Source organism: Apostichopus japonicus, chromosome 17, assembly GCF_037975245.1.
Source record: "Apostichopus japonicus isolate 1M-3 chromosome 17, ASM3797524v1, whole genome shotgun sequence".
Lineage (NCBI taxonomy): Eukaryota > Metazoa > Echinodermata > Holothuroidea > Aspidochirotida > Stichopodidae > Apostichopus > Apostichopus japonicus.
Window position 1 is genome coordinate 11,913,609 of NC_092577.1, and position 13,264 is coordinate 11,926,872.

Below are 13,264 nucleotides of genomic sequence, written 5' to 3' on the forward strand. Positions count from 1 at the left end.
TACATAAATCATTGTGTCTTATTACACGCACAGTATGTAAATTTACCCACAAAGATCAGAAATACACAAACCGGCTTTACCTCGGGGTATATGTACACGTTAATCGGGTAATGGCCAAGGCAATGGTTATGTTTACACTTTGTGATGGTATAACTACATTGTGGATGTTTATTATACACTTTTTCAGTGTTTAATAACAATCCATGTGTTAAAATACCTGACAACAGTGTAGAACTACCCGTTTATTTTTTAGAGTGTATGTCCTTTAAGCCTCTTTTTCGTACTTTAATACATTCGTCAAGTTTATCATTAATCTTCTGCATCTGTTTTTTGTGCTGAATTATCAACCTATTTGTCTTTTTCTCCGCGTTTTCGTTCAGCTTCTGCATAGTACTTTCAATTTTGTTTGTTAAGTCGTATAGCTTGTCTTTGTGTTTGTTTAGTTCCGCAAGTTTTGGTTTCAAAACTTCTCTTTCACGTTTTGCTAGTTCAGATACGTCTTGTAGGTCATGACCTTTGTGTTTACTATATATACAGACTATGCATACTGGTACATGTCGGCACGTACAGCAACATAACTGTGCCTCTTTTTTCATGTGTATGTGGCACCTGGGATCTTCCGTAAGTGTCGATAGTTTCTCCAGTGTTAGGTTCCTGGACTCAACATTATCCAATTTCAGAATGTGAGTTTGGTGTTCTGTGAACATTTTACTGTTCACGTGAACCATGTAACATGGATCACATAAGAAGTCTCTACACTTAAAGCAGTATGCACACACTTTTGCATTTTCTGAACAACTCACACATTGTTTTACATTTTCATTTTCAAACGCTTTTTGCATGATTACAAACTCAAGCATACTCTTCATATGAAAGTCAGTTTTGAAATCATCTATGCCATTTTCTGGTATGACATAATCCTGTTGACATAATGGACATTTAACCGTCCCATCTTGGCTGGCTTGAATAACTGTATTTAAGCAATCCCTGCAATATCGATGAAGACATGGCAACAGCTTCGGTTCTTTAAATTGATTTAAACAAACAGAACACAGAAAGAAGTTCTCTGTCAGGTCTTTGAGAGGAGTTGTCGAAGCCATAGGTCTGGTTCACGGGACTCTGTATCAAATAACATAGAAATGTACACATCATTGCTGTTATCTTCCTATTTTAATCAAGTTATTATCGAGCGTTTAAATTTGCGAAGAACTTTACGTCAAGAGAAACTTTTAAACTAGTTATTTAATTTGCTCTTGATGTATTATGCCTAAAGTCATGTGTTGGAAACTCAGTTTTTTCATGGATGCAAATAACTTTCTTTTGGCCAAAACTGTCAGCACCTCAAGTTGCCGAACCCCCACACTGTCCCTGTCCACGGGAATCTTCATTACACAGATCATGTGTACGACGTTGTGGAAAACATTACCAAGTTATTTGATAAAACAGTTGTCATGATGTTTTGTGGATGGATAGTTGTTGACGGCACGAAACAAATATGTGTGACCATTTTAATAGAGTGATCTGCATTATGATAGCAAAAACGTAACATAATTTGTAAATGAAGTTTCAAGAAGATTATTGTAAGTTTCAAAGGGGCTTCAGGGGCCGATGGACATAGGGAAACATTATCCGTCTTCACGCATGGCGAGACTTGTCAATTCTTATGACATTATTTTTACCTTTTTTGGGGGCTATTTCTGGGGGCTACTTTCAAATATGAGGACAAAGCGATCTGTTAAAATAACACTGTTGTATTTTACGGTAGAAAACCGGGAGCAATAAAGATAATAAAGGCAATGTTTTTCAACTGTTACTTTTAAGCCGTGAATTCACGTCATTCAGAATTCCGTTTAAGAACAGGAAACCTTTCTACCTTTATCAGGTTTCTCTTTTAGCTAATCCCATTGCTTTAATACAGGTACTGTATTACTCGGCAGCCCATTTCGTGTAAACACCGAAACTGTCCATCGTGTAACACCAAATTATTTGGCGACCAAGTGGTGTACGAGTAATGCTATGTAACATCTAAGTCAACTATATGTAAAGAATGTGTGTATTTGTGATAATATTGAACGATGTCACCTTAATTTTTGCACAAACAACAATAGTCGTCAAGCAATAAAAGATATGATTTTATATCAAATGAAATATTTCGAACAGTCTAGATGAATAATACGACATATTATATGGGCTTACCAAAGCACCGAAATCACATAAAGGTGACGTACCCCACAAACCAATTTGGGTACACTTCATTATGAATATACAAATTTAAGCGTCCCGATGTATGGTAATTGATACAAGATGGTAGTAAAGTGTAATGTTTCTCACACGTTTACATGGGTTACAATGGGTATTATAGACAGTTTATTCATGATTAACATTATGCAAATTTAAGTGCATTCTCACTGTTATTTTGCCACTAATGGTGAATGTTTTTTTTACGATGTTACGGTAATTTTACTTTAATAAGTTCTATTCAACCTTCAACATTTAATACTCAAAGATATATAACAATAATCTTCACTTGCTTTTCACATTTGCAAATTTATTAGTCTTTGAGTTGATGCAAATCTTGCTTTGATTTTGTTTATCACGTATATATTGTACACAAAGCCCACAGCATACTGGCTATACCCGTCATATGAAGGCTCACAGCCCAATATACTTACAGTATCACTGTAGTTGCTTTTTATCGTTTCCAGTACAAGATTTAATGACTGTTAGTTGTGTTTGCCCTCGTTATCATTTTATTCTATTGAACCTTCAATATGACTTGAACCAGATAGATGTGATGTTGAATTAGCCTAGAAATCTTCAAAGTTTGTTTCAATTATGTTTCGAAATGAAAATTTGCCCACTTATGATCAACTCAAGAAAGGACTTATACTGAAGTTTCAATTTTCAGTAGTTACCAGATTCATTCTGTTGACATTCTTTTAGAAATCACTGAGTTTCAATCTATCAAATTGCGGAAAACTGTTCTGCACCATCATGATTGAAATATGTTTAGTATGGCTGCTGCAGGCAGTACAAACATAAACACTAGTCTAGTAAATTCCATAACGCGCTACAATATAGAATACGGCAGTTACAATGGAACCAATATACCACCCGATACACACAGAGAACACAGTTACTACTGTAAATCTTAAAGTTTTGTACCAAAATAAAAACTGGATCGTGCTATAAATCGGTAGCATGTGCTATATGGATTACAGAAAGAACTGAGGATATTTGTAATTCCAACATATCCAGTTGTTTTGATTTTTTGGGATTACACATATCCTCAGTAGTTACTGTAACCTGATAGCACATGCTACCGATTAATCAGATTTGTCAGCACAATCCAGTATTTACTGTCACAGTGGTACAGCACTTTAAGATTTACGATATTTACTGTAATCTCTGTCTGATTCGGCTGAATGTACAGACTCCCAATGAGGAAATACTTACTAGCCAAACATTGCATATATCGAACGATTTATGTTTAATGGCAAAAAACCAATGGAAGACATTAAAAAAATGTATTGGAGTGAATGCTCACCTAATTGTATCGTAAAGATATCAAACAGAGGTTGGTGTCTAACCTAATGTGCTTAAAAACAAAATACTGCAAAAAAACACATTTAAACATCATTTTCTTAATATATTTTTTCCTAATATGAATAACCAGTATCACTTTTATCATAATGCAATACTGTACTCTGTGTATGCAAGTGTAGTGCAATTCAATACGGCCTGTAGTGACGTATTACAAAGTAGGTCACGATCTAAGGAAGTTATCAACATAGAGGAGGAACTCCTGCAAATGCAAAAGGCCGTACCACGGATCAATGATTTTACATAGTCTATTTAAGGATTGTATGGGAAGTTTCACGTATCGTCGACGTGTTAAATGTGAATTTCAGTTTGAAAAGGTGATATTCTGTAAAGAAGTATTATTGTTAACATTTTAGAATGGACAATCTTATGATTTAAAAACAAAACGACTGTGTAACACATTTCTCCAGTTTAATATTTGCACCAAAGGAATGAGTTTGCCTTCTTTGCATTATTTCAGACCAAAATTGTTAAAATTATAACGTTTTCCCGTAATGCGTAAATGATTCACACTGTCTAATTTACAAAAATATTACATTATAATTCTGCTAAGTTTCTGAAAACTTTCGACTCCCAAAGCAGGCTGGGTGCCACCCAGCTTGAGAGAACGAATAACTAGTCCGCACAAATTAATCAGGGGGGATACGGTTCAGTCGGGGGATTTTCGCATTTCCGGTTTAATCCAACAGTGGTTTGTACGGAAAATATAATTCTTAGAGATGATGCAGTTTTCGACCATATTCACATTGATGCCAGACAGAATGGCCAAAATATAAATATCTCTTTATTGGAATTGATAAATCAACAGACTAGAATTTATAGTGAATTCAATTCGGCACATTCTTCATTCATTTATCATTGTTGTAATGTATTCCTGTTATTAAAACTTTGGTACATTGCTTTGTCTAGTTTAGTACACTCTAGCCTCTGCCATGGACTACATTCAAGTGGACCCCACCTTCACACATGGAATATTCTCAGAAACAACTTGGACGTTAAAATGAGTGACTCTCACTTATGAGCTATGATAATTTTAACCAGGAAGATACTGCTTGGATATCATTACTTCCAACCATCTGCTGAAATACATTAACAACATTCATACTCTATGTTAGTTTTAGAGATATCCATCTGTTAGGAAATGAAAAAGAAAACATTAAACATATGAAATAAATCAAACATTGCTACATGCACCATCACGTGCATCGTACATACCGATTTCATATCGCCAATTACATGCTTTGAACTCTTATAACAGACCGCAGATGGGCATGCCAGTATCAATGTTGATCTGATCCTGTCGTAGTATTTTACCTTTTCTGTTGAACACAGTTATGTGTTAGTACCCTTAAAACGGATTACCAGTTATGACAATCTTGGCATCTCCTCTGCTTGGTATCACAGTGAAACATCTACCTTTAATTTTGATTCCTGCAGCATCAACCGCGGATTCTTTATGCTGAGTAATCGTGATGTCATATCACTGATAGCGTTATCATATCAGATAAGAGTTTAAATCTTGATATTCCTTTTTTATTCATTTCTACCCTCAGAGGTTCACATGCTTCTCTAATATCAGGGATACACTGGAGCCTCTGAGAAATCATCTTAGAACAATAAATGAGGTCGTTGTTCTCCTATCGTTTAATAACCAGCTCACAATATTATATTATTTGTTTTAGTTCATCTTCATTTTGCTCTACAAGCAAGTATTGTGCTGTTGTCAGATTCTTCCCACTTGGCTCATTTCCTCTTCCAGATGTAAAGAATATAAACAACTGCTGTTTAAGACAAGTACGGTAAAACTAGAACACCGGTTAGGTATACGTCAGCAAACTTAAGTTATACTACCCCTGAGCTTCAACAGCTACTACCTAGCTGGTGTATAAATCTCTATCCTAATGTATGTAAAATAGAACCATCTTTGCGGTATACTACACATATAAGAAATATACCCATTGGATACACTGGAAATCGGTAAATTGCCTTACTTATAGATTGATGTAAACGTACCAGGGCCGCGTGGCTCATATACATGCAGCGTCAACCAGAGAAGCAAAAAATAAAGAATACTAACGATGGATATTTCTTGGAAATACACTCTCAGAGTGAAGTCTTGAAGACTTGATCGTCACGTTTGAAGGTTTTAATAACTGTGTAATTGTGAACACGCTACATATTGTAAAAGAACGGTGTACAACTGTGACCACTTCAGGCTAGTCTATATGCCAACGGATAAGGCTAGGCTACAATGTTATCAGTATAGTTAAACCCAACTTACTTAGACTGTATGCGAAGTCCTATGAAGGAAAGTAAGGATGCTTTCTTACAGCGCATAAGTTATACCGCTTACTTGGAACAAGTTCACAAATATGTCTATACGTTTACCGATTTTTTTCCCCAGGAAGATGGTACCTGAGTTTGTCTAACGTAATTGTGTGGGCTAGCCAGGCCTAGGCTATATACATATGTTATGGCACTAGTTAACATGTAATTTAATTACCTGAGTAAAGCATATGTTTGCAAAGGGTGATATTACTGTATAGGGTTAGGCCAGTATAAGCCTATAAAGCGTAATCTAGCTTGAACACAGGTGTTTGTTACACCTACCGTAGATGTGCTTTTCAATATTCATATTGTGAAATTTTCGAAGTGTGCTATCCTTGATAAAGAAGAGAAATCCAAGGCAAAATCGTTGATGATTTGTCTGCATGTAAATGTATATGCTGTGATCCAGGTAGTATGAGTATGTGGTGTTTTAGTTGTGGACACAACTGATTGACTTAAGTAAACATATACTAATGAGTAAGTAGTGCTTAAAGTAATGGTTCTTTGAAACAGCCTTTGAACTAGACATTTCTTCCTATTGTATCAACTGACTTCATTTGTGCTGTTCAATTCTTAATGGTTTCACCATCAAAATATGATTCAAATAAAGACAGGAAGTTTGTAATACTTTTGACGTGGTGTCACCAATTGCAATTTAAAAACAAAGAATGTTTCCATAGTTGATGCATTCTTTGTTTCGAGGACTTTTAGATGATTTTAAACGGTATGTGAAACTAACTTAGTTCTTTAATATTTACCTAAACTGCCTGTTGATCAATGTTGCATTAAGGGTGTAAGTCTATATATGTCCCTTTCATGGTCATGGTCTTCTCATCAATTTTCAATTATGTCATTCCTTGTTGGTGATGTTTTGACCTAATCATATGAAGTTGCTAATTTGTGTGCTGGAAAATTGGTCCAAAATATTAGTATTATAGGTCTGAACAGTTTGTTTAGTGGCTTAACACACACATGTGTGTTATGCATGTGTAAAGTGGTAAAATGTTACCAAAAACTGGTTGTTTGTTGTGTACAATGTTAAACTATGAAGTATGGAATAAAGTTTCAAGTCTGGAGGCATGCTCTGCCTTTGTGGATTGTAAGTGTAAGATGTTTTATACTATTAAAATGGCACGATGGTTTGGAAGCCAAGCAAGTCCCTCTCCAATAAGCTATAACAGATTGGGGACGATTTAAAGGAGAAATATACCCTGAGTTTTGCAGTGACCTCATGCTAGAGACTAATATTCTTACACACTCTGCGAAATAATTACCTTTCCCCGAATTTAGAGACATTTTTTTGTTCACACCTACTGTGTTGGCGGTCATTGTGTAACGAGGGCGCTTCAAAAGTTACGTAAGCCAGCCAAATCGTAAGTTAAGCAATTTCCCTACCTGTATATGATGTGTACACCTGCACTTGGAGATTTTTCAGAACTTGTTGCAAAATTCCGGCGTGCAAAGCATTTGGTTGAGTGAACAAGAACGGTTTCCAGAGAAAAGACAACGAACCAAAGGCACAAAAGCACCAGGCTTGCCAGCATGTTAACTTTTTTCTTCAAAAATTCTCGAGCTCAGAAAGGTATTTCTGAAGCAATATTTTTCTAGATATACACTTAGTTATCGTTAACGGCACGAAGAAAATGTTAGTTCAATACGTTGAAATGCGATTTGTGGCTCGCTAAAGTCACGACAAGCGGGATCTGCCGTTGTTCAAACAAAATGGCAAATGCCATGGGTAACAATTAAATCAATTTTTAAGTTTGAAAGAAATGTTTTTCAAGCTTTCGTGTTGCTTCTGTTGAAAAGAGCATTGGTGTCTTCATAAATGAACATTTGTGGGACTTTAGGGGAAATTTTAATCCGTACACCTACATTGGCTGACATAGTGGCTATATTTTCATTTACCCTAAGAGAGCATCAGTTTAGAACATTACCTGTCAAATATATACATTCATCGTGCACAGTCGTACGTTCTTATAATAGGAGGTACACGGATCTCTCCACAACAAGTTTTCGTGATAGTTTACCAAAAGGCGTGAAGTCAAACATCTCTCCTGAAAGCACTTGACCTTTATTAAGGCAATAATATCTTCAGCTTGTATAATTAAAAGCAATGCATTGGTGGGTGGGAATTCTTACAAAGTGTGGTATATGACATGACAAATAAAATGCACAAGAATTAGGGAGTTTATAGCCTTGTGAAGTCCCTGGTGTGATATATCAAGTAACGTGTTTGTTAACTTCAGTTGAGTTAAGTCAAGTTCAGTTACAACTCATTGCACTAATGCTTAAAGCAATATATCCAGTTCTTGCCAGTCTGGGTGTTTTGTGTCAAGGAAATCGATGTATTTAACCTGGAATATCAAAAATACGTGTGTGGGAATTCTAACAAAGTGTGGTATATGACAAGCCTGGAAATAAACTGCACAAGAATAGTGGAGCTCAGAGAATTATGTGCTTGTAAGGTCACTAGTGTGAAACCAGTGCATGTGATATGGAAAGCTATGTTGTCCACTCAAAGTTGATGTCATTGGATGTCACAGTTTAAAGTAATCATCCTTCCATCACATGATTAACAATTTCACTTTAATAATTGTTACTTTCTTTTTGTCCTTGGTATTCTTATACTTAAATTCCCCTAGTATGTTCATCTATTGCATTGTGAATGGTATCTGTATATTTAATGGCATGTTGTACTTATAGTTGTTATGCAAGCTTCTTTAATCAAATGATGTGTGATCGCGGATTGTAAAGATTGTAATTTCCTTTGATTTATACCAGAGATATATCTCATGATCATGCCACTGTGCACAACATATATGAACGTACAGCTTCACTTGTAGAAACATGTGGTTATATTCCGATATATGCTATCATTAATGGTATTTCTACATGAGGAAATTCCTCTTAATTCTGCATTTTCAGCTCCTAATGTAATACCTTTCAGAACAGCATCTTCAAAAACAATTCTTACAATGCTCTATCAAATACCTGGATGAATATATTTTCATTTGGCTGAGTTTTGATAAATGACAGATCTCATCAAATACAACAACTGTTTCTTTCTGATATCTTTTCCTCAGTGTGTAAAGTGTCAGATTTGCGGCTATTCAAGGGAACAAGCTGTGCAATAAATAACAAAATAATTATAAAGATCTATGATCTATACTGTGTAAATGCTCGTTATCCGTACGTCAGGTATACTACACAATATATTTTCCTACCCCAATTACATGTAAACGTTTACGAATCTGTGGTTAGGTAAGATTTACTTAGAGGATTTTGGAGTTCTTATGTTTCTTGTGGTTAAGTACTATTTTACTTAACCTGCATCTTTTGTTTTATGAGTGCATGCTTACATCTATATACAACATCTTGTTCATGTACAAATGAACGGAAGTCATTATGCAACTGTAATTTCCCCTTATAACTGACCACTTAACCTTTTCTAGCATTTATGCGATACCCGCAAAAATGTTGATCGAAAACCGGGTTATTATCATTATATTGATAATAATATAGAAAAAATAGAGTGAAGAGAAAGTTTAAATCCACCTAAGAAGTTTTGCATTTTTTCGACTTTTACCCAATCTGAATTTGCATTAATAAAGCGATATCGTGGATATAGTCAAATACCAGTGGATAATATTTAAGCAAGTGGTGTGGTAGTTTGTAGAGTATCTTAATCCCAGAACAGTTACTCCAAAAATACCCACATAATACAGTTATAGGCCTACATTAGCTTTCCTGACGATAGGAATGGGTGGTTCCTCTCAGTGTGATTACAGTGTAACTTACCGATAGCTCTATTTGTTCATACAAACCGCTCTTCCGGTCACCTGAGGCTGTTGTCGTCTAACTAATTGTAGTAAACGTCAGTATATCAAGTTTAATTTAAACGTTTTGATTTGTTTTCCCAGAAACAGGTGTAATATGCATTCTACGTTGAAAGGAAAATGGCGTGTACTGTGACATACGTATAGCTCGTTGTTACGCGATTGATTTATCACTTTGATTTAGTTAGACTTTGATCCTGTCAAGTACATGAAGTTACACGCTGTGTAAATAAACTATTTTTTATAAGTGGCAGCTGTTGTAAGTTGGACTTCATCACGATGAGCGTTCTACACTTTACCCCGATTATATCTTAAACCACATCATACTTTCCATCTGTTCAAGATTGTTTGCAATAAAGCAACAACTAAAATTGCCGTAAAAATTAAAAGAATGATAAGTTATTTCAATCCAATCCTTCACATTGAAAGTTTGAAGTTATATTATTTATATGTTTACTTCTTCCCCCGATTCAAATTTAAAAAAAAACTAGATTATAAGGCTTATATTTGTAGGATGAATAATATCGACCATTGCAAATTTCACGGGAGACGATAAAACGAATCTACAGTCATACTGTACTTATATGGGACAGTAAGCCTTCATTTGACAGGTATAGCCAGTCTGCTGTGGGGTTCTTGTACAATATTTACGTGATAAACAAAATCAAAGCGAGATTTTCATCAACCCAAAGACTATTCATTATGAAAAGATGAAAGTAAGTGAAAATTGTTATCATATACCTTTGAGTGTTAAATGATGTGCGTTGAATATAATTCATGTAGCATATCAATCGTTCTAAAAACGTCCTCTTTTCATGGCATAAATAGCTAGTAGTGTGGATGATTTTGATTAATATTGAGTAAATAGTGGTAAACCGCTAATCCACTCCAAACATTGTGTTTTAAGATTTTCTTAAAACGGGAATTACATTTTTCTTAAATGCAAGCATCTTTTCGGTTAGAAACTATATATAAAATGGTCACGTGAGCTGTAATAGAGGTACGACACAAGTAGCCTGTCTATAATGATGAATTCGAACTCCAAGTTACGCAGAGACGTGCGCAAACGGGTATGGACATCGGCGGTGGGGAATAAACAAGTGTCCCCATTCTCCAAATGGCTTTGGCCCTTTATATAATATCAATATCGATCATTCACAAGAGCATATTAGTACGTGTGGGTAGGATCACCCAGATATCACATATATCTGTATTAGTTGACCCAACTGGAGGTGTTACATTAATGACAACAATCAAGTTCGTATGATGTGCTGAGTGTTGATTTAGAGTGTCATTCAATATATCAAAGTTAAAATGTGCAGAGTAATGTTGCTCTTTGCTAACATGGCTAAATAAGAAACCTATTGAGTAGTATATCGCACGCTGCTATAACAGCAAGTCGCCAACCAAGACTTAATGTTTGTTTTCTACATATTTTTTACTTTGCTAATTTCTTTACCATCCTCGTTTTGTTCGATACTTCTATATTTTGGGGAGGGGGAGGGGGGGTTGGGGGCGGGTAGGGCTGTATCACCCAAGCTACTGCCACTGACTCCTACATAAAGGTGTAACTACAAGTTAAGCGTAAGTTTATAATAGCCTACACAAGATACTGTTGCTAGCCATCAGTCAGACGGATAATCTTGATAATACACAACAGCTGTGGATCAAAGTTTATATGGTAAAACATGAACAATATTGTTCACAGGCGGAATACATGATAATGAGGATACACTTACAATTACATAATGTTAATTAAGAATATGATACCCATTATTTAAGCTGTGTGTGAGAAAAATTACACTTAAGTACCATTTAGTATCAGTTACACGCTGGAAAGTTGCGGTGTTTACACGAAATGGGTTTCCAAGTAAAACAGCAAAAGTAGGAAACGTTCACTGTTTACCGTTTGCTCAAACAAAATTCTAAACTTCTTGAGTTTTTCACGAACTTTATTGTATTACGTTTTAGTGCTGCCGTTATTCTACCGTAAAATGCAACACTGAACTTTAACAGAACGCTTTTTCCTCAAAATTTGGAAGTAGCCCTGTAACTAGCAAAAATGACTGGATAAAATAATATCACTAGAATTGAAACATTTCGCAATTTGTAAATACGGGTGATGTTTCCCTATGTCCATCGGCACCTGAATCCCGTTTTACGTATACAAAAATTGTCTGCGCAACTTCATTTACAAATGGCCGCACATACTTGTTTCTTGTCGTCAACGAATATCCATCCATAAAACCTCATAACAATTCTTTATCAAATGACATGGTAATATCTCTCACAACACCATACACATGACCTGTGTAATGAAGATCCCCGTGCACAGGGACACGATGGGGGTTCTGCAACTTGAGGTGCTGACAGTTTTGGTCAAAAAGTAGTTATTTGTACCAACGAAATTACCAACACAAATTTCTAAGACTTTTGGCATGATACAGCTAGAGCAACATAACAAATTATTTCATGTTTCTCTTTACTTAAAGTTCTTTGCAAAAATAAACGCATGCTAGTAATAAGAAGAGGAATATTACAGCAATTGTGTGCTAAATTTTATATTATTTGAAAAATTAAATTGCAGTGGCACCTGGGATCTTCCGTAAGTGTCGTTAGTTTCTCCAGTGTAAGGTTCCAAGCCTCAACATTATCCAATTTCAGAATATGAGTTTGGTGTTCTGTGAACACATTACTGTTGACGTGAACCTTGTAACATTGGTCACACAAGTACGGTAATCTCTGTACTTAAAGCAGTATGCAAAGACTTTTGTTTTTATTGAACAACTCACACATTGTTTGACGGTTTCATTTTCAAACAATTTTTGCAAATTTACAAACTCAAGCATGCTCTTCATATGAAAGTCATTCCTAAAATCATTTACTCCATTTTTTGGTATGACAGAATCCTGTTGGCATAATGGACATTTAGCCGTCCCATATTGGCTGGCTTGAATAGCTTTAATTTAACAATCCCTGTAATATCGATGAAGACATGGTAACAGCTTCTCTTCTTTAAATTGATTGAAACAAACAGAAGACAGAGAGAAGTTTTCTGCCAGGTCTTTGAGAGGAATTGTCGATGCCATATGTTTGATTAACAGGATTCTTCAATTGTTCAAGGAAAAATACATATTTCTGTAAACTTACTGTTATAATCCACAAAACCTGTTCTTTACATTAAAACTAGGAGAGGGTTGCATGAGACAGTTGTAAAATATTAGATATCGTAAGGGGGGGGGGGGTTCAAGAATGTGCATTTCTTTATATTACATAGACGTAAGATTGCTGGTAGATTGCAAATGTTCCTTTTTCGTAAACCATCTCTTAAAACAGAATAACCCAACACATGACGTTAGTTAGAGGAAGCAGCAACTCACTTATATCATTTTACTCATAATTCCAATTCAATAATATCATTTAATTTATATAATAATATGATACCACATTGTCACCAAAAGGTATCGTCAAACAGTGCAAGAAAAACGTTACAC

General features: G+C 35.4%; 1 protein-coding gene across 1 annotated transcript in view; it reads right to left on the minus strand.

Annotated features, from left to right (window-relative positions):
- Positions 1-10,074, minus strand: part of LOC139984370 (uncharacterized) — a 28,457-nt gene extending 18,383 nt beyond the window's left edge. Inside the window, exons 1-3 of the mRNA XM_071998260.1 lie at positions 9,733-10,074; positions 3,548-3,613; positions 258-1,119 (exon numbers count right to left, since the gene is read on the minus strand). Of these exons, the coding sequence (XP_071854361.1) occupies positions 258-1,100 (843 nt within the window). The 5' untranslated portion in view covers positions 1,101-1,119; positions 3,548-3,613; positions 9,733-10,074. The remainder of the gene's footprint in view (positions 1-257; positions 1,120-3,547; positions 3,614-9,732) is intronic.
- Between the last annotated feature and the right edge of the window lie 3,190 nt (positions 10,075-13,264).